The 23,170-nt window shown below is 37.7% G+C and overlaps 1 protein-coding gene and 1 pseudogene across 6 annotated transcripts in view; one reads left to right on the top strand and one right to left on the bottom strand.

Moving 5' to 3' along the window:
- BEND6 (BEN domain containing 6) overlaps positions 1–23,170 on the top strand; it is a 78,471-nt gene that overhangs the window by 18,416 nt on the left and 36,885 nt on the right. For all 6 annotated transcript variants that reach the window (XR_004027786.1, XR_004027787.1, XM_003254117.4 and 3 more), the window contains exons 2-3: positions 8,200–8,419; positions 18,864–19,041. Coding sequence is in view for 4 of the 6 variants with exons in the window: in XM_003254117.4 (XP_003254165.1) it covers positions 8,300–8,419; positions 18,864–19,041 (298 nt within the window). In the remaining 2 variants the exon portion in view is untranslated. The remainder of the gene's footprint in view (positions 1–8,199; positions 8,420–18,863; positions 19,042–23,170) is intronic.
- On the bottom strand, positions 1,965–2,953 carry LOC105739895 (annotated as a pseudogene).

The following is a 23,170-nucleotide window of genomic DNA, read 5'->3' as shown; positions in this document are numbered from 1 at the left end:
GACAGTGGGATATATGTTGAGAGAACCCTTCCTGGTGTAGACAATCTTTTCTCTTGACTGTGGAGAAAAGAGCTCTCCACACATTCTGAATTATCAGCAACCCCAGATTCTGACATCTGTTACCATCACTAAATAGTACTTAACAGGTCCGTGTCAGTTAAACCTGGTGAAACTTAGTTTTATCAAATAATAAATCTGCTGTAGGACCTTAGAGGGTGCATACTGTGTCTCTCAAGTACAAGTAGTGCTCCCTTATCCACGGAGGATGCATTCTAATACCCCAGTGGATGCCTGAAACAGTGGGTTGTACCGAACTCTATATATACTACATTTTTTTCTATACATACCTATGATAATGTTTAATTTATTAATTAGGCACAGTAAAACATTAATAACAATAACTAATAGTAATATAAAACAATTATAATGATATACTGTAATAAAAGTTAGGTGAATGTGGTCTTCCTCTCAAAATATCTTACTGTACTAAGTACGGTAATGATGTGAGATGATAACTGAGAAGACTACTCTAGTGTATACAGTGTGGATACGCTGCACAAAGGGATGGCTCACATGCTGGGTAAGTGGTATGGCACAAGATCTCATCATGCTACTCGGGATGGCATTCTTTTTAAACTTACAATTTTTTTCTTTTTTTGAGACAGGGTCTCATTCTGCCACCCAGGCTGGAGTGCAGTGGCACAATTAGGGCTCTCCACACCCTCAGCTTCCCAGCTCAGGTGATCCTCCCACCTCAGCCTCCTGAGTAGCTGGGACTACAGGCGCACCACCATGCCCAGCTAGCTTTTTGTATTTTCTGTAGAGATGTGCTTTTGCCATGTTGTCCAGACTGATCTTGCACTCCTGGCCTCAAGTGATCCGCCCACCTCAGCCTCCCAAAGTGCTGGGATTACAGGCATAAGCCATTGCACCCGGCCTAAACTTACAGATTATTTATTTCTGGAATTTCCCATTTAATGTTTTCAGACTGTAGTTCACTGCAGGTAACTGAAACTGAGGAAAGCAAAACAGTAAGGGGAGAGTAGAGTACTGTTTTTAATTTGTCAGTAATATGTGCAGTAATGTAAGTCAATGGAGAAAAAGGAATTAAAGCAGATAGCCTGCCTCCCAGAAAAAGAAATGAAGGTGAAATAAAAGAAGGCAGGTGATACCATCTAAACTCCATTTAAATATGATAAATATATAGATCTTTAGGTCAGGTTTTCACAAATTATGGTTCATCTGCCTGCCATCTATTGTTGTACAGCCTTAAGGTAAGAATGTTTTTTACAGATTTAAGAAGTTTTTAAAAATCAACATAACATTTTATTACATATAAAACTATATAAACTTGAAGTATCAGTGTTCATAAACAAAGTTTAATTGGAACATCGCCACACTTAATGTGTTTATGTATTGCCTATGCTTGTTTTCATACTATGAGAGCAGAGTTAAGTAGTAGTGACAGAGACCGTATGGGACAACTTCATTGCTTTAAAGTACTGCTAAGTGGACCACAAATCACAGTGATGCAGCTTTAATAATTGACAGCATTTTGAGTGGCATTTTATTTTATTTTATTTTTAATTAGAAAAATTATTTATTTCTGCTCCTTTCGTATATCTTACTTTTCAGGAAACAGTTTACATACATATCTCAAGTAATCTACCATCACATACTCTATTTAAAGGCAAAGCAGGCTGGGCACAGTGGCTCACACCTATAATCCCAGCACTTTGGGAGGCCAAGGCAGGCAGATCACCTGAGGTCAGGAGTTCAAGACCAGCCTGGCCAACCTGGTGAAACCCCATCTCTACAAAAATACAAAATTAGCCGGGCATGATGGCGGGTGCCTGTAATCCCAGCTACTTGGGAGGCTGAGGTGGGAGAATCACTTGAACCTGGGAGGTGGAGGTTGCAGGAGCTGAGATCAAGCCATTGCATTCCAGCCTGGGCAACAAAAGTGAAACTCTGTCTCAAAAAATAATAATAAAACAAAATTAAAAAAACAAAGGCAAAGCACCTTAGGTAAAGCTGATCAGCTGTCCAGAGTTCTCAGCCTATGGAATCTTGCTTCCTGATTTTATGTTAATTTCTGAAAATCAGAAATGCCATCTCCAAAAAATGTTAAGGGGGTTGTAAAAAATAATCACTTCATTCAATATTATAGTTGTAGATATGGAGTATATTTTCTTTAAAAAATTGGAAAACTGAGAAGAAAATGCCTCTCAACATCGTTAGTATATCAGTAGGTCAGCAGGGAAGAAGAAATACTGTGATAAACTTGTCTCTTTGATACCAGGAAGAAATTCTAGTCCAAGCTTCAATATACTTCCTGTTTTTTCACTAGGTATTTCTTTTGCTGCTGCTCTTCATTCTTTTCCACATTTCATATTAGAGGATTGGTACAGCCTTTAAAACTTCATTGACAGGAGCAAATCCAGTATCCACTGATTTCTTCTCAAAAGCGCTCTAACCCTTCAGATAGCCCAGCACTTTCATTCTCATGAAAACTCTAGCCATGAAAAAACTCAATAGGACACAGATGAATTTAATGAATAGAAAAAGAAATCTATTGAGTTTTGGGATATTTGGTGCATTCAATTGGTCCAGGATTATGAAACGTAAACCTCCCATTGTAAACAGGAAGCTGGATGCAAGTCCTTCCATAATATATTGTCCATTTACTCTGTAGGCCAAGAAAGCTACTGGCCTCTAATGCCTATGTTCATCAGTCATAGAGCCAACACTTGCAGGTTCAACAATAACATCATAAATTATTCCTCCAGTGGTGAGGAAGTAAGACACCACCACCAGAGCATACACAGTCATGGCCAATGCCATGTGCAGTCATGGTGGCTTCTTCAGCTTCAGGTTGGGACATTCAGGGACATTCAAGCACTAAGAACAGGACACAATACAAGGTCTCTATGTTGGTGACAGCAAGGGCCATTCTCAGCCTCAAGCCCCACACACCACCTGGAAACAATTTTTTAATTTATTTTTTATTATCAGTGCATGCCAATCATGCCAAACAAGAAAAAAAGATAAAATTAGTGTTAGTGCTTTTGTTTTTGAGACGCAGTCTTGCTCTGTCACCCAGGCTGGAGTGCAGTGGCTCAATCTTGGCTCACTGCAACCTCTGCCTCCTGGGTTCAAGCGATTCTCCTGCCTCAGCCTACTGAGTAGCTGGGATTACAGGTGCACGTCACCACACCTGGCTAATTTTTGTATTTTTAATACAGATGGGGTTTCACCATGTTGGCCAGGCTGGCCTTGAATTACTGGCCTTAAGTGATCTGCCTGCCTCACCTTCCCAAAGTGCTGGGATTACAGGCATGAGCACTGCGACTGGTAGATTGTGTTTATTATACAACGACATTATAGTTGTGCTGAAAGAATATCATATATATTAACATTAGCCAACTAAGCACTCATCACAATATTTCCAACTCACAGGAAAATAGCAGTCAGAAAAATTAGGAAATTTAAAATGGAATACCTCATTTTTCATCACAGCAGAATTTCTTCACAAAAATTAAAAAATGAAAATTAGTGCAACCAAAATAAATTTCTTATGGCTCATTTGTTAGCCAAGAAGGAAAACCATTTACAGATAGTGAAATTATAATAATTGAATTATACTTGACTGCAGTAGTTTACAACTATTAGCCTTTCCGCAAAGATTGTTGCTCAAAGGGTTGGGGACATTGAGAGTGGCACAATAATCAATTAAATAACAAGCAAGTGACTGTCAGTTTTTATTGTTTCTTAATGCGTCAACAGGTTACTGCTCAGTTGTTTTTTATTTAAGAAACAAATGCTGAGTTTAGAGTGACTAACAAATTAGTTTCTATAAATAGCCTTTGTGAAAAAAAACTGTGGACAAAAATAGTTTCAAAGAAACTGAGAAAATACTAATTGAGTACAACCTGAAGTGGAATCTACTAAGATGTGTTACAAATATATGTAGAGAAGAAAAATAACTAGACAAATTTACAGGACTTATGAAAATGTAAAGTGTTTAAAGCCTATGGTTATTCATTTTATTAGTCATCAACAGGTGCCTTGCAGAAAATAGTTGAACTATTATGTGTATTTTTTAAAAATAGCTTTATTGAAATAACATTCACAAACCAAGCAATTGACCCATTTAAAGTGTATGATTCAGCCAGACACAATGGATCATGCCTGTAATCCCAGCATTTGGAAGGCCAGCGCAGGAAGGTCACTTGAAGCCAGAAGTTTGAAATCAACCTAGACAATAACAGTGAGACCCCATCTCTACAAAAAATAAAAAAATTAGCTGGGCATAGTGGCACACGCCTGTAGTCCCAGCTATTAGGGAAGCCAAGACGGGAGGATCACCTGAGTCCAGGAGGTCAAGGCTGAAGTGAGCCAAGATTGCACCACTACACTCCAGCCTGAGTGACAGAGCAAGACCCTATCTCAAAAAAGAAAAAAAGAAAAAGGTGTACAATTCAACCAAGTATGGTGGCTCATGCCTGTAATCCTAATGTTTTGGGAGGCCAAAGCAGAAGAATTACTTGAGGCCAGGAGTTCAAGACCAGCCTGGGCAACATACTGAGATCCTGTCTCTACATTAAAAAAAAAAAAGACCTAAAAATTAGACAGGTGTCACGGTGCATGCCTGTAGTCCCAGCTACTCTGGAGGCTGAGGCAAGAGGATCCCTTGAGCCCAGGAGTTCAAGGCTGCAGTGACTTAGGATTGTGCCACTGCTCTCCAGCCTGGGTGAGAGAGAAAGACCCTATCTAAAATAAAATAAAATAAAGTATACAATTAAATGTGGAGGGTTTTTTTGTATACTCACAGTATTTTGCAACCATCACCACAATTCAATTTTTAAAACATTTTTCCCCTCTAAAAGAAACCCTATACCAATTTCCTCTCCCCAACCTACTCCTCACCCATAAGAAATCACTTACCTACTTTCTGCCTCTATAAATTTGACTACCCTTCTTCTTCAAGATGTTTTGGCCATTCTAAGTCTCTTACATTTCCATACAAATTTTAAGATCACCTTGGCAATTTCTGAAAATATCATTTATTATTGAACCAATAATGCCAACAGTGAACATTCATTCTTATAGACTTGACTATCATCAGTTCCATGAATCTTTTCATGGAACTTCAAATAGACGTTGAATATTCTGACTTGCCCTACTACCCAGCATTTTGATAGCTTAGCAGTGGCAAAGTTTTACTGCAAATATTTGCACTGGGGCCAAGATTAAAATTTTTGTGAATGAGACTGTTGTTCCATACGCCTATGGAGCACTGAATGGCTTTTGAAATAAGCTTTTGCTGTAGACTTAATAATGTTTCTTAACTGAATTAAGAAATTATAAGACAAAATTATATACAAGACAAGCACTTATAGCAAAACTTACACTGAAGTAAAGTCATTTTAACAACAACTAATTTATGATGCATAAGTAATGTCAAACTGCTTTATTTACTTCCCCTATTGTCAAAAGTTAAAACAAAATGTGAGACCTTCATCCCCACTCAGATTTGCAATGGATATATTTTTAAGTTCAAATTACAGTTCCAGCACTGCCTTTCAGATCTCAATGCAAATGCAAGATAAATTTCCATATTTCAAAATCCATTTTATTGTGCAATTTGAGGCACTTCCACCTAACCTTTAATTGGGAGTAATTAGTCTTCAAAGTATGACATGCTAAAAGGCAAATATCAAGAGAAGAATCTAATAAAATTCTATGAAAGCCTCCTAAGAAATTAATATGCTCAACTAAAATTATAAGCTCATTTTAGGATGTATGGAGTTTCTTGGTGATGGTTATGCAATACGATAAACATACTAAAAATCATTGAATTGTACACTTTAAATGGATGTACACACTTTTAAATGGTTAAAACAGTGAATTTATATGTTGTGTAAACTTTATCTCAATTAAGAAAATTGTAACTTCATGGATTAATATCAATATATGCCAGTACCTATCAATGTAAGAGACATTTTCAAAGAGGAAATACGTAAAATCTCCTTACAGGTCAGATGAACATTTGCAATTGATTTTGATGATAGGGAACACTAACTCTGAACCCCAATTAAGATGGTTTTGTTAATTCCATTCTTTTCATTAGTAAATTTGGCTTACAAAAAGTTGTACTCAGTTATTAGATTTTGAAGTTTTGAAAATTTGTCTTCTCTCTTGCTATGTAAATACCTGTATAATATCCTACATTTGGCCTATTGGCTTGCAGTATCTAAAATATTTACTATCCATCCCTTTGCAGAAAAAGTTTGTCAACCCTGTTCTCACAAATAGACTTATGTATTTACTAGGAGGACAGTTTGTAGCTATGGAATGCTGTTAACAGTATATCCTTGGTTAGGGATTGCTTATTGCAAACATACCTAGAATCTGCATTTACAACTTCCTAGAGAATGTCATGCAAGCTACACAGCTCTGAAATATAAAATGGAGATGCATCACAACTTAAACATTCTCCACTGTGTGAGGTAACCCTCTAAATTAATTTAGAGACCTCACCTATTATTGTGGACCACAGAGTGCATGATGTGAGAAGGAAGGAGCTAGGAAGCCAGCAGGGATTCCCTGGATCTCTTCCTACTTTGTCTATTCCTCTTGATTGCTTTTTATTTTGCTTTTGTGGATTTTTGTCTTTTTTGGAGACAGAGGCTCCCTCTGTCGCCTGGGCTGGGGTGCAGTGGCATGATCTCACTTCACTACAACCTCCACCTCCCAGGTTCAAGCAATTCTCATGCCTCAGCCTCCAGAGTAGCTGGAACTACAAGCGTGAGCCACCACGCCTGGCTAATTTTTGGTATTTTAGTAGAGATGGGGTTTCACCATGTTGCCTAGGCTGGTCTTGAATTTCTGAGCTCAAGCAATCTGCCTGCCTGGGACTCTCAAAGTGCTAGGGTTACAGGTGTGAGCCACTGCACGTGACTTGATTGTGCTTCTATCTTTGAAATTATTAGTAAAGATTGATATTAGGCAAGCTGTCTGGTATTTGTGAGTCAGATTTGACAGTACAGTCCTGTGTTAGCACAAGCACTATTCGTGTATTTGAAAGGCTAAAGTAAGTTTTCAAAGAAGAGTCGCAACAAGCCTTTTTGGCAAGACCATCCAAATATTATTTTATGCTTAGAGTAGATCATAATGGCTTTCACTTAAAATAGGCAAAGAATTATATTTTCTAAAATAGTGACTTAATGTAATTTGGTAAGAAGCATATGTTACTTTCTGTTCAACAGTCCACGTATTTCTTGAAGACATCTAAGCTCAGTCCTTTCTATAAAGTTTTATTTTTATAATTAAATATTTTTTCATGAAAACAAACCAATATATGCAAGTAGTAAGGATGCTAAGACTTAACATGCTGCATCATTTGTAAATAGCAAAAGTTAAATTTCATCATTTAACATCACTCACCACACCCAGCAACTTTTTTGTATTTTTTGTAGCAATGAGGTTTTACCATATTTCCCAGGCTGGTCTTGAATCCCTGGGATCAAGCAATCCTCCCACCTCGGCCTGCCAAAGTGCTGGGATTACAGGTGTGAGCCATCATGTCCAGCCTACTTTATCAGATTTTGATAAATGATTATTCCTTAAAATCTTTATGAAAGTACTATTGCCCTTGAGATTTTTCCCCCATTTTTTATGGCACAATTCTTCAGTTTGAAAGAAGGAAAATCTTGCATTTCAAGACTTAAGAACTTTTAGGGGAAAAAAAACCTTTTAAGAAATTCTTACTGATTTCCCTGGAATATTTTAGTCTTTGGTTCTTGTGAAATCTATTATTAACGTCTTTTTCCTAAAGATATATAAGGTCAGTCCTCTGAGATACTGTTTTTATAAATTTGTAATGTTTCTAGTTTTTTAGACTCCTCATAATATAACTGTTTGACAAGAAAAAAACTTATAAATATGGAAAAGTGTTACAATGTTTGATTTTGTAAATTACAACTCACTGCATATCACATCATGAAAATACGAAAATATTTGTGATGATGATGAAATTAGAAGACTTTTGCATCAAATGAAAATGTGTACTAAATTCACCAGAGGAAGAAAGAATAGGAAACATTAATAAAAGTGGTTTATCTGAGTGGCTAGTACCATTATGCAACATGCAGTTGTGAATATGTTATGTGTCATGTTTTTGTTTTTGTTTTTAAGGGAAAGCATTAACTTTTGAGCTACGTCCAGAATAGCATCATCTTCATGGGTATTCCCTACTCCTAGGATTTCAGAAAACCTTTGATAACTAATTGAGAAAATGCAGAAGATCTTGCAGACAGATGAAATTACCAATACACAAGCTTTTAGAAAAGGAAAGAGGAAAAGGACAGAGACAATGGACTCAGAAAATGCAAATAGTGACATGGATAAAGGACAGGTTGGTTTTTTGTTACTTTGATTCAACTTTGTTATCTAGCTCAATCATAATTTCATGATTTCTTTCATAATTTATTAGTGCTTCTCCCTCTTCTATTATTTGATTCTTTTCATTTCTTTATTCAATGGAGAAAATATAATCTTATGTTCTTTTTCTTTTTAAAAACGTTTTATAGAGACAGGGTCTCCCTGTGTTGCCCAGGCTGGTCTCAAATTCCTAGGCTTAAGTGATCCTCCCACGTCAGCCTCTCAAAGTGCTGGGATTACAGGTGTAAGCCACTGCACCATCTTATGTTCTCTTTTTAATGTTGAACAGTTGAGTTAGAAACATACTCAACAATTGACCTGCTTCTATTGTTCAAACTTTCCTTAATAGTCTGAGTAATTAAAGATTAGCAAACTGTCAGAAAATATTTTTTCCTCTCCCCAAATACTGAAGAAATTGGAATGCCTCATCTTTAAGACATACTGTTTGTTTTTCTTTTTAGACCCCAGTTTGTGGCTCATCCTTATCACTGGTTTGGTCAAGGTGCCTTTCCTATTTTTATTTATTCATTTGTTCCTTTTAAATCTGAATTCCCCACTCCCATTCCCCTCCTATACTTTGGACAACCAATAATATGTTTATTTCTGTATCTTCTTATTTGTGTGTTTTTGTAATACATGTATTTGTGTATGTCGCTGTAATGTAGTGTTTTATTTCATATATTCTTAATTATTTAAATAAATATTACATTCTTATGGTTTAAAATATTTTTTAAAGGTAAACGGTGAAAAGTCTCCCTCACGTCCCTGTCTCTCACCTACCGTGTTCCTGCCACCAGCCTCCCAATATAAGTAATTACATTTATTGCTTTCTTGTTTATCTTTCCAGTGTTTCTTCGTTCAAATAAATCAAATATGAATATACATTCTTATCCCTGTCTTTGGCACAAAACTAACCATATATATTGCTTTATACTTTCCTTTTTTACTTAATATATTTTGAAGGTATTTCCATTATTATATAGAGAACTTTGTATTTTTTACAGCTCCATGTTATTGCACTGTGTGTATTCACCATCCTTTATTTAACCGGTTTCCTATGATAAATATCAGTTGTTTCCAATCCTTTTCTTACTATTTAATACAAACCACACAACACTGTACCACCTTATGTGTACATCATTTGATAGTACACTGGTATTAAAATATAGACATTAATCTGTTTCTGATTTTCAATCAGCACTGTTTTTTTAAAATAAATTTTATTGTGTATATTTCAGGTACATAACGTCACGTTATAGGAAACATATAGATAGTAAGAAGGTTACTATACTGAAGCAAATTAACATATCCATCACTCACAGTTACCCATTTTTTAAGTTTTTGTGACAAGAGCAGATAAAATCTACACATGTTGCATGAATCCCAAACACAAAACAATTTTATTACCTATGGTCCTCGTGTGGTACATTAGATCTCTGAACTTGTTTGTTCTGTGTATCTGCTGCTTCATATCCTCTGACTTACATCTCCTCATTTTCTCTCCTCTAAGCCCCATCTGCCCTGGTAACCACTGTTTTGTTCTCTGTCTCTGAATATTCGAAAGTTTTTTTTAGATTCCAGATATAAGTGAGATCATGCAATAATTTTCTTCCTGTGTCTGGTTTACTTCACCTAACATAACATCCTCCAGGCTCATCTGCATTGTGGCAAATAGCATGATCTCGTTCTTTTTTAGAGCTCAATGATATTCCATTTATAAATATATTAATTCTACAGTTTTTTAATCCATCCATTCATTGATGGACACTTTGCTTGTTTCCACACAATTAGCACTGTTTTTAATACCTATCTATATTGCTATATATACATCTGATCCATTGCTTCTAGCTGCTGCATAGCACCGTGTTTTATTTATCCTTTCCTCAGTGGTGAATACCTAGATTGCCTCCAGCATCTTGCTACCACAAACAATGACAAAGTAAATATCCTTATACATGTCCTTTTAAGAAACTTTGTGAGGCTGGATGCAGTGGCTCACACCTATAATCCCAGCACTTTGGAAGGCTGAGGCAGGAGGATCACTTGAGCCCAGGAGTTTGTGACCAGCCTGGGCAACACAGGGAGACCCTCTCTCTACCAAAAAAAAATTAAAATTAATCGGGTGCAACTGCATACACCTGTAGTCCTAGCTGCTTGGGAGGTTGAGGTGGGAGGATCACTTGAGTCTAGGAGTTTCAGGCTGCAGTGAGCTGTGTTCCCATCACTGCACTTCACACTGGGTGACAGAGCCAGACCTTGTCTCAAAAAAAAAAAAAAAAGAAAAGAAAAAGGAAAAAAAAAAACTGTGTGACAATTTATCTGGGATAAATACATAGGAGGGTGATTTATACCTTATAAGTTATATGTTTGTTTCTAGTTCATTTGACTAGATATTATAAAATTACTTTTCGAGAGTGTTCACATCAGTGTATGTGCCCAGCATCAGTGTTTAAGAGGTTCCTATATTTGTACTTCCCTACAACCATTAGCATTAATATCCAAATTTCTAGTTTTTGCCAAATTGATGGGAGAAAATGACATCTCGTTGTTTTAATCTGCTGATGCAGGTTTGGGGAAACTCAAGGATTGCTTGAGAGGTAAAAACAGTCATATGCTCTTGTAGGCCGGTATTGTGGCTTCTTTAGCAAAAACTTAATAGCTTTCTAAACCACTTATTTCTTTTTTGTTCCTTTGAAATTCACTATTGCCAGAGATTTTATTTGATCAAAGATTGTAAGCATGAAAACTGTTCTCTTCAATTATGGCATCTGTGTTCAGCCTCTTTTCTCTCCAATTTATGACAGTTATCTTAACACCATACAAAACAAAAAGCTTGAAGGAAACACCCTGCATCTGAAGCTTACCACTGGGCTGGATCTTTTTATCTGGCAAGAACACTTAAAGGAAAGCTCTTGAGAAAGCCTTGAGGATACAGTCTTACCCTCTGCTATTTAGATACAAAAGTAATTGGCTTTTTCAAAACTTGAAGATTGAATATTACTGGACTCTCAGTTAATTTAAATTACATGCTGCACTCAGAGAGCCTTCCATGTCTGCTTGCACACTGACCAGCACTGACAAGGAGTAGCTGATACGTACCAGCATTGTTTTTCCAAGCTCACTAAACTTGTGGTCTGCCTTCAGAGGTATTCCAGGTGTACCAAATATGCCCCAAGGTCTAACAAGAATCAATGGCTGTCCAGCATGCCGTGCCTGTGCGCTACCACCTGACCTCTCAGTAATTCAAATATATTTCAGGTTTTAGGTATTTGTACTTCTGGGTACTCAGTTTTGGACTAGTTATGATATATGTTGCAAAGGCTGTAAAATAGGCCCAAATAACACAATAATGGCTTATACAGGATGAAGTTTATTTCCCTCTTACCTAATAGTAAGAGCAGTTTAGGGGTGCTATGGCAGCTCCACATGTTGAGGGTCCCTCTTACCTTGTTGATATACCTTCCTCAATACACAGCCTCTATCGCTGGGTCTAAGATGACTACCCTCCCCTCGCTCTCCCATCATGCCTTCCCCTCTGCTAATAGAAGAAGGAGAATACAGGCAGAAGAAGGCATGCTTGTTCTTTTAAAGTTATCAACAAGTCAGTGGTCCAAAATAGTCCTGCTCATATCCTATTGGAGGGAACTTAGTCATATAGTCACACTGAGCTGCGTGGGAGTCAGGGAAATGAAGCCTTTAGCTGACAACTATGAGCCCAGCAAAACCTTTATTGTACTATACAAGAATGGTAGAACAGACACCTGGAGATAGCTAGCAGTCTCTGCACTGTCCATTTTTCTATTAGGTTTTTGTTTTCTGTTCATTTTCTTGGTTTATTCTGACGGATTTCCTGTTCTGTCAATTCTTACTGATTTGCACAAATACCTTATCTATTGTAGAAATTAGTCTTTTATGGTTTGAGATATTACAAATACATTCTCCCAGTCTAATATGTCTCTGTTAACTTCATTTCCTTCCACTGATGCTTACAAATGGATTGCTTTTGCCTGATGTCCTTTCCCTCTTGTAGCAACTTGCTAAAACTTGCTAACAAGAACTAGAACATAGATACTAATTACTACTAATAGAATTATGGTATCAATAGGCTATCTTCAGTTTTTAAAAATTTCTTATTTCTATTTAATTAATACATAACTTTCTTTAAGATTTATACATTTAATGTGGGTATAGCTATTTGCCTACTTATGATATTAGTAATTTTCATCACTATAATATGTATTACATATGTATATATATACAAACACATATATAACAATGAAATATACAAACATATACATATATTTGCACACTTATAAAATAAAGGTGAGGGCCAAGCATGGTGACTCGCACCTATAATCCCAGCTACTCAGGAGGCTGAGGCGGGAGGACTGCTTGAGCCCAGGGGTTCGAGGCTGCAGTGAGCTAAAATTGTGTCACTGCACTCCAGCCCGGGCAAAAGAGCAAGACCCATTTCCAGAAAATAATAATAATAATTAATAAATAAACAAAATAAAATAAAGTTTGAATGTAAATGCTACAAATCATATAAAAATGTAGTTGTATTTTCTATAACTGATCTCATCTGGCTTTCAAGTCTCTATTCTTGATTGATAAGACAATAAAAAGCTTAAAGTTGTTTACTCATTTTCTAGTCTAAAACAGTCTTTTTGAGCTATTATTATTTAAGTCACTTCAGGATTTAAGCCTCAGTGAATTCTAAATTCTTCCCTCCTCCACCTTCTTTTCTTGGGAAGTGAACCCAGTTTTTCAAAGTCTGACACTCAGCCTCTGGGGAAAGATATCTGATGTTTTACTGAGGTTTTAACTTTCCTGCCTTGTTTCAGGGTGTCCCTTGGTGTTACTGTTGAGCCAATCCTTACAGGTCCATTGGGGATTCTATTGGTAGCTGCTGCTGAAGTTTGCCATCCTGGCACACACTGCCATCTTCTATAATGTTCTGGCACCTTGTGGCCTCTCTGTCTAGATATTAAGTTGTTTGTGTTTCTTTTCTTTTTTTTTTTTTTTTTGAGACGGAGTCTTGCTCTATCACCCAGGCTGGAGTGCAGTGGCACGATCTCTGCTCACTTCAACCTTCACCTCCTGGGTTTTCAAACAATTCTCGTGCCTCGACCTCCCGAGTAGCTGGAGTTACAGGCCTGAGCCACCACGCCTGGCTAATTTTTTTGTATTTTTAGTGGAGACGAGGTTTCACTACATTGGCCAGGCTGGTCTTGAACTCCTGACCTCAACTGATCTGCCCACCTCCGCCTCCCAAAGTACTAGGATTACAGGCGTGAGCCACTGTGCCCAGCCAGCTGTTTATATTTCATTAGTTCCTCCAGAACTTACCTATTCCCTAACTAGGATACAAGCACATGGATCGTCCAGCTGTTTCGCATGAGCTCTGGGAAATCTGGATGTTGTCTCTGGCCCGTTTATCCGGACACCAATTTGGCCATTTCCAATCTATGGCCCAGAGAGACACCACGTTACCCTAATGCTGAACATGAGGACTCTTCAGGGAAGAACGCGCTAAGCAAGGAGCCAGCCTGCTGTTCTGGGATTGCCCCCATTTATCTGTATGTCTCTATCATATACCCCCGCCCAGAGATTCATCCCCTTTCCCCTTAAAGGGCAGGGGCAAGAAGAGCAAAGACATTTAAATCAGATTTCATGCTAATCAAGTTCTTACTGCCCAGGCTCCTCCTCCACGCACCAGAATGTCTTTTCTTTTCCTGGGCAGTAGAGGCTTTCTTTATGTTATACCTTTGCTTCTTCTACTCTCAGGTTAATTCTTTAACATTTTATACAACAAACTTCAAGGTTTGTATCCTTATAAATTCCACTCTCTACTCCAATTTTCCAGATTTGGAGATATATATATATATATATATATATATATATATATATATATGCCAGTTTGGTAGTTTGAGAAAATCCTTGTATCTCAACACAGCTTGAATGTTACAACTTATAAGCATATGTTTTCAAATAATTGTCTTGCTATTGACCTTTAAAACTATTTTTTAAACTAAAAGGTAAATGTGAATGCTTTTTTCCTTTTTTCGAGACAGAGTCTTGCTCTGTTGCCCAGACTGGAGTGCAGTGGTGTAATCTCAGCTCATTGCAACCTCCGCCTCCTGGGTTCAAGGGATCCTTCTGCCTGAGCCTCCCAGGTAGCTGGGACTACAGGTGCATGCCATCAGGCCCGGCTAATTTTTTGTATTTTTAGTTGAGATGGGGTTTCACCGTGTTAGCCAGGATGGTCTTGATTTCCTGACCTTGTGATCCGCCAGCCTTGGCCTCCCAAAGTGCTGAGATTACAGGCGTGAGCCACCGCACCCAGCCGTGAATGCTGTTTTTCAACTGAATCTGCTCTCTACCTTCTCTGATGCAATAAGCCCCAAAATTGACCTAATAGCATAGTTTCAATCAGAAGGTTGTGAATGGGAAATATGAAGAGAAATGAAGAAAGGAGAATTACAAAAAAGGAAACCATGTATACTAACATGATAAAAATGATTATTGAATATTTACTATGTGCAATGCAATATGATAGATGTTCTCCATATATTGCCTCATGTCAACTTTTATTCTTTACTTAAAAAATACAGTGATCTCCAATAAAGCTGCTGCCCATCCCAAGACCTAAAACATTACTAAAACTTGTAACTTCCTATAGACTCCTCACCTACCCCATTCCCTGCCTGCCTCATTCTAGAGGTAATCATATTCAGTTTTGTTTAATTTACTTGTGTTTTAATAGTTTTGTAGGCTGAGCGTGGTGGCTCATGCCTGTAATCCCAGCACTTTGGGAGTCCGAGGTGGGCAGATGACTTGAGGTCAGGAGTTTGAAACCAGCCTGGGCAATATGGCAGAACCTTGTCTCTACTAAATGTACAAAAAAATTAGCTGGGCACGCTGGTGCGTGCCTGAAATCCCAGCTATTCAGGAGGCTGAGGCAAGAGAATCACTTGAACCCGGGAGGTGGAGGTTGCAGTGAGCCGAGATCGCGCCACTGCACGCCATCCTGGGAGACAGAGTGAGATTCCATCTCAAAAAGTAAATAAATAAATAATAACAATAATAGTTTTATAAAAATATATACACAACTATAATGTCGTCTCATTATACATTTCTATATAAATATATTATATATTATGGATTATATATCATGTGATATATAATCTATATTTATCTAGATAATGTATCATTAGTTTTATCTGTTCTTAAACTTTACATAAAGTATACCATATTGTTTACTTCTGGAACTTGCATTTCTCACTCAATATTTTACTGAAATTAACTCATTTTGGCTATAATTTATTCACTATCAATGCTGTATAATATCCCAACTTGTAACTAACACAACTCATTTACCCATTGTCCTATCAATGGGAATTTGGGCTGTTTTCAGGTTTTCGCCATTATGAACAACAGTGTTATGGAAAGTCTTAGACTACAAATACTGAAAGTTTCTCTTATGTATAGACCTAGAAATCAATTGCAAGATCAGAGGGTAGGTGAATGGTAAACTTTACAAGATAATGTCAAATGTTTTCCAGAGTAGTTCTGTCAATTTACATTCCCACCAGAAATATGAGGAAATTCCACTGATCTACATCTACTCCATGCTTTTGTCAAGCTCATTCATATTTTTGCCCCAAATAATATCTTGTTATCATCTTGATCTTCTTTTCCCTGGTTGTTAATGAGGTTGAGCGTTCCGTTGTGTATTTATAAGCCCTATGGGTTTTCTGTTCTATAAAATGTTTGTTCATGTCTTCTGCCTATTTTCTATTGAATTGCTGGCTTCTTTTTCCTTACGGATTTGTCACTTAACAGTATTGCAAATATCCACCAGTTGTGATGTGTCTTTTCACTTTCTTTAATGTGCCTTAATGAAGAAAATTTCTTAATTTTAATTTAGCTGAATTTATTAGTCTTTTTTATTATGATCAATGATTTTATGCCTAAGAAATTCTTTCCTGCCCCAAGTTCAAAATACCTGCACTTATATTTTCTTGCAAAACTTAAACTTTTGTTTTTGATGTTTAAATTCTTAATCCATCTGAAGTTGTGTGTGTGCATGTGTGTGTGTGTGTATGTGTGTGTGTAATAAGAGATCCATTTCCTTTAATTTTTTTTCCAAATGGTTAACCAATTTTTTCAAGATTTATTTGTTGAACAGATCCCATTTCTGCAGTAAGCTGCCATGCCATCTCTACCATGTCAAAGTTCTTCATCTGCCATCTGCATGCATCTATTTTGGGCCACTCTCTTCTTTTTTTTTTTTTTTTTTTTTTTTTAGACAGGGTCTCGCTCTGTCTTCCAGGCTGTGAGGTGATCATGGCTCACCACAGCCTCAACCTACCAAGCTCAAGCAATCCTCCCATCTCAGCCTCCCAAGTAACCAGGACTACAGGTGTGCACCACCATGACTGGATAATTTTTGTATTTTTTGTAGAAACAGGGTTTTGCTACGTTCCTCAGGCTAGTCTTGAACTTCTGTGCTGAAGAGATCTGCCTGCCTCAGCCTCCCAAAGTGCTGGGATTACAGGCATGAGCCACCATACCTGGCCTCAGGCCACTGTCTTCTATTTCCTGGTCATGTTGTCTATCCCTGAACCAGCACCCTATGGTTTTCTAGATTTTTAATAAGCCTTTGTATTTGTGAGGAAACACCCTGCTTCTTATACTTCTTTAGCATTGCTTTGGATATTCTTGGCCTTTTGTTCTTCCATATAAATTTTAAAACCAATTTATTAGGTTACCGAAATGTCTTCTGAGATTTTTATTGAATTCATATTAATTCCATGGCTCAATTTTGGGATAAGCAATTTTTTAAAAAAATTAAGGATCCTACAGGAGTCAGACAATCTTGAGATCTCTTCCAAGCTCCAGCGTTTACTGGATGCATGACCTTTAACAAATGACAGTATCTCTGAATCTATTCTCTTCATTTGTAAAGTGGGCATTTCATATGAAGGTACAGGTAACGTACCTACAACACCACTAAATACCTGGTGGACACTCAACAAATAATTTTTATCATTTTCACCAATAATGTTACAATCTACTGAAAACAACATTACTTGTAAATAATGAACCATGATTATGGTTACACAATAAATTGATAATTGAAAAAATTGCAAACATTTAAAAATAAATTAATTAAGCCTTCTTATCTCTGAACATGACATGATGTCTCTCTACATTAATTTAGATTATCTTTGGTAGCTTTCAGTCAAGTTTGTTTTTTGCTTCCTTCATAAAGCTCTTGCAAATCTTTTGTTGTGTGTCAATGACATCTGTTCTCAGGATTTAAACATAAATACAGAATATTTAGGCTCTAGGGATTGAAAACTGTCAAGAAAATCTATACAAATTTACTTTCTGGAGTTTTTTTTTTTCTTTTTTTTTACTTTGTTTTTGAGACAAGGTATCCCTCTGTCACCCAGGGTGGAGTGCAGTGGTACCATCTCGGCTTACTGCAACCTTGACCTCCCTTCAATCAGGTGATCATCCAGAATAGCTGGACAACAGGCATGTGCCACCACGCCCGGCTAGTTTTTATATTTTTTGTAGAGACAGGGTTTCACCACATTGCCCAGGCTGTCTTGAACCCCTGGGCTCAAGTGATCCACCCTCCTTGGTCTCCCAAAGTGCTGGGATTACAGGTGTGAGCCACTGCACCCAGCCACTTTCTGGAGATTTTTAAGAAACATTTTAGGGAAGTGTAATATATATACAGAAGAGTGCACATATAAAAAATGTATAGCTTGATTATCACACAATGAACATACCCGTATAAAAAATAAAACCTCACCAGCAGCCCAAAGATTCCCTCATGTCCCCTGTCAGCTACTACCCCACACTCCCCTCCACAGGTACTTCTTGTCCTTCTAATAAATAGTAACCTTTTGAACACTATGTGATGAATTGTTTGTAGCTGGCACATAGAAGCACTAACTCTGGTATACCCTGCCATCTTGTTAAGCTTTTCTATTTATTAAATCATTTGTCTGTGTGTATTCACAGGCGAAAGAAATAAGGTTCATATGGTGAGGCATTCTGCTCAAATCTGGGCTGTATATCAGAGAAAACCAGATTTGAATGGTGGTCTTGTTGATTTTATTCTGTTTTGCTAATTTTCTACTTTGTATTTTTCACTGAAGTTAGGCAGAAATTCAAATCCTGGTTTCTGTTTCTCAAGAGGCATATGTGCATGAAACTTTGTCCTGCCCTTATTTTGAGTTCCTCTGCCTGCTGGAGGACAAAGCTGGGGCTAGATCAGCAGCAGGAAGTGCCTGTGAGAACAAGAAATTTGTAGTACCAACAACGTGCAATGGTTAACCAGAGATAAACCATTAAAGATGCTATGAGGCTTCTTTTATTGTGCCTGCCTTCTATTTTAGAGAGACCCATATTCGGGAAATGCCTTTCTGCCTGGTGAAAGCTCCAGTGAGGATGAAGAGCCTTTAGCAGAATTGTCAAAGGAAGAATTGTGCGCCAAAATAAAAAGCCTGAAAGAAAAACTAACAAACACCCGGAAAGAAAACAGCCGACTTCGACAGTCTTTGGTCATGCTTCAAGGTAAACTTTGAGAAAATTGACATTTTAGATAAAAGGGAAAGTATATGATCAGTGGAAGGTATTGCAAATTAGCTGTCAAGAATGAAGAAGAAAATCCACACCACTGGGAGCTCAAAAAATCACAGTTTTAGAAAAAATCACTGATTATATAATTTAAATACAGAAGCACTCTATTGAAGGATCTAGTTTATGGCTTGAAAAATTTTAGATTCTCCTACAAAATACTAAATATTATATTCATCTAATAGTTTTTAAGAGATTATTTATTGAGCATTTAATATACACCACTCACACTGCTAAGCCCTAAAGACAAAAGATTATTAAGACAGAGCAAATATGTTAAGGTGCTCATGATGTACTTAGGTCACCCTCTCTGCTAGGGAAATCTCCAGAAAATGGAGCTTATTGTGATTCTTCATGAAATCACTGGAATTAGAGTCCATATAGTACATTTTCATTTTTTTCTGTTGGGAAGAATGACTTGGGAAACTAATAAAAATAATAGCATTCCACTGGAAACATATAAAGAAGAAAGATCATCACAAGATACTCCAGTGGCTGGAAAAAAAATGAAAAAAGGAGAAAGACAGCACAAGCAAATTAAAAACTACTTGGCTTAATGCCTTTTTGTAGGATCCTATGTGATGTTCATGTGTTTATTTTTTCAAGAATTATGCTTTCCATTTGTAGTTAAGCACTATACATTTTTTATACAGCTGAATATTTTATAATTAGGATACTATGTTGGCAGCACTCAGTTGTAAAACGGTAAATACACAGAACATTTTGAAAATAAGTCCTTCCAGTTGCTGTGTACAGAATGAGTACAAGTGGTACAAGAAAGTGAGGCAGAACCACCAGAAAGGCCATACAATCGTCCAGTATCACATGGTAGCAGCCTACCCTAGAACAATGGCTTATGAAAATAAAGAGTGGTTCACAATGCATTTGGAGACAGAATAGTAATAAGAGACAGAACACGGTGATGAATGAGGTTGAGAGTAATGATTCACATCCTTTCCTAAGAATATTTGTTAAATTAAAGGCTTCATACTTTTAAGTAGAAATAGCCACATGTAAGTAGAAAGATGTTATTCAATTGACAAGCCATTATCTCTTTATTTCTTCACTTCATTTTTTTATTTGTTTGTTTTATAGAGACAGGGTCTCGCTCTGTTGCCCAGGATGGAGTGCAGTGGTGAGATCATAGCTTACTGCAACCTTAAACTCCTAAGCCTAAGCAACCCTCCTGCCTCAGCCTCCTGAGTAGCTAGGACTATAGGCATGCACCACCACACCCGACTAATTGTTTTAATTTTTCATAGAGATGGGGGTCGCGCTGTGTTACCCAGGCTAGTTTCGAACTCCTGGCCTCAAGCCATCCTCCTGCTTTGGCCTCCCAAAGTGCTGGGATTACAGGTGTGAGCCGCCGTACCTGGCCTTGTTTCTTCATTTTAAATATTATGTTTTTAAAACTGATGTTTTCTTTTGACTGGTTTTTTGTGATTTCCAAAGAATACATAATTCCCGTTTTTATATAATCTCTTCCAGAACTTAGCATAGGATGAAAAGCTAGTTTATAAAATTAGCATGAATTGCTAGTTAAAAGCATTAATCTTGGCCAGGCGTGGTGGCTCACTCCTGTAATTCCAGCACTTTGGGAGGCCGACGTGGGCGGATCAAGAGGTCAGGAGATCGAGACCATCCTGGCTAACACTGTGAAACCCCGTCTCTACTAAAAATAGAAAAAATTAGCCAGGCATGGTGGCAGGCACCTGTAGTCCCAGCTACCGGAAGGCTGAGGCAGGAGAATGGCATGAACCTGGGAGGCAGAGCTTGCAGTGAGCCTAGATCGCACCACTGCACACCAGCCTGGGAGACACAGCGAGACTCTGTCTCAAAATCTTGGAGCTATAGACCTTGGTGTGAAGCCCGACTTTGCTGTAAAACTTTGGCCATATTATTTCACTGTGCCCTTACCCCCCACTAAGGTTTCCTCATCCAAAAAGCAGAGGAAGGCAATATATGATTTCCTTGTTGCTATGAGAATTGAATGAGCTAATTAGTAGAAATGCTTTATCTAGTACCTGGCACAAAAGAAGAACTCAGTAATGGTAGTTATTATTGTTATTATACATTTTTATTGACACCTGACACATAATCCATCCCCCAAAAAACTGTAGGCTAAATTTCATTATAAATATAGAAGAGAAATTTTTAAATAAAGAGTGCCAATCAGCTTCAATAGCATATAAAAAAATCACTTACTATGACCAGTTTCTTCTCTCTCCCACGCTCCAAACTGCCATTTCATTTTCTTATCTTTCTGCCAATTCCCAGTCTTCTTAATTCTCAGTTGATGGCTTTACTTCTTACTTCTCTGAGAGGTGGGAGGATATGAAGCCACTGCCAACACCCTGCACCTGTGCTTCTGTGCCCCCTTTACTTCCTGTTATTCATGAATAACCTATCCTTGTGAGTCTCAATCTCCTTCAGTGCACCAGATCCCATCCCCTTTTTTGTAATCAGTATATTGCTCCAGAGAGTCTGCCCTGTCTCCTGCAAGATCATATTTTCCTTCTCTAATGAATCATTCCCATTAGTATCAAACATACTGTTATTTCTCCCATTAAAAAAAAAACAAAAACCTCACTTTCAGACCATTTGCTTCTCTACCTTCCATTTTTCTCCTTCCTCTTATGGAAAAACTCCTCAAAAGTCTTGACTATACACACTCTATTCAGTTTCCTCCCTGTTATTCTTTCTGGATCCCACTCCAATTAGATCCTTTAATTTCATTGTAATTTCTCTTCTCATGATCATCAGTCATCTCCATGTATTAGCTTGCTAGGGCTGCAGTGACAAAGTACCACAAACTAGGTGGCTTAAACCACAGAAATTTATTGTCACCTGTCTGGAGTTTGGAATTGCAAAATCAAGGTGTCAGCAGGGCCATACTCCCTCTGCAGGTGCTAAAAATAATCTGTTCAGGCTTCTTTCCTAGCTTCTGATTGTTCCTTGGATAAGTCAGCTTAACCCCAGTCTTCACAGGATGTTCTCCTTGTGTGCTTCTCTCTGTGTGTCTAAACCTCTCCCTTTTTATAAGAACACCAGTCGTATTATATTAGGGCCCACCCTAATGACCTCATTTCAACTCGATTACATCTGTAAAATCCCTATGTCCAAATAAGTTCACATTCTGAGGTAACAGGGGTTAGTCTTCCGACACATCTTTTTGGGTGACACAGTTCAATCATGATATCCTGCATTGCTAACCACAATAGTCATTTATCAATTGTCATCTTAAGTGCCCTGTTACCAGCATTTTGACACATTTGGACAACTCTCCATCCTTGAAAAAGGTTCTTTGTTGCTTTCCAGGATACCAAATTCACCAGCCTTCCTCCTATATTGCTGGTCTTTCCATCTTATTCCATTTAGCTGATTCATTATCTCATCTTCTAAATATTTTATGATTCCCCTGGCTCAGTACTTGGACTTTTTTCTTTTCTATCTGCATTCATTCTCCAGATGACCGTCTCCAATAATAGGGTGTAAATATCCATCAATGAGGCTGGGCACAGTGGCTCACACCTGTAATCCGGCTCTTTGGGAGGCCAAAGCGGGTGGATCACTTGAGACCGGGACTTTGAGACCAACCTGGGCAACGTGACAAAACTCCATCTCTACTCAAAATACAAAAATTAGCCAGGCATGGTGTTGTGCACCTATAGTCCCAGCTACCCGGGAGGCTGAGGCACGAGAATTGCTTGAACCCAGGAGGTTGAGGTGACAGTGAGCTGAGATTACACCACTGCAGTTCAGCCTGAGCGACATAGCGAGACTCTGTCAAAACAAACAAACAAACAAACAAAACGCAAAAATCAATGAGCTATGATTGTCAGAGTTCTAGTTCCTGCCTGGGCCTCTCTAACTCATTGTCTAACTGCATGCTTAACATGACTGACAGGCTAACATGTTTCAAACCACATTCCTCACCTCCTTCAACCTGTTTCTTTCTTCCTCATCTTAGCTAATGTTAACTTCATTGTTCAAGTTCCTTAAACCAGAAACTATGATGTTATCTTCATGTTATCTTCTATTTCTGTATTTATTTTACACCCCACAC

The sequence above is a fragment of the Nomascus leucogenys genome, chromosome 22a (genome assembly GCF_006542625.1).
Source record: "Nomascus leucogenys isolate Asia chromosome 22a, Asia_NLE_v1, whole genome shotgun sequence".
NCBI classification, from domain to species: domain Eukaryota; kingdom Metazoa; phylum Chordata; class Mammalia; order Primates; family Hylobatidae; genus Nomascus; species Nomascus leucogenys.
The sequence above is the reverse complement of the archived record's forward strand: the minus strand, read 5'-3'. Positions and strand labels throughout refer to the sequence as shown.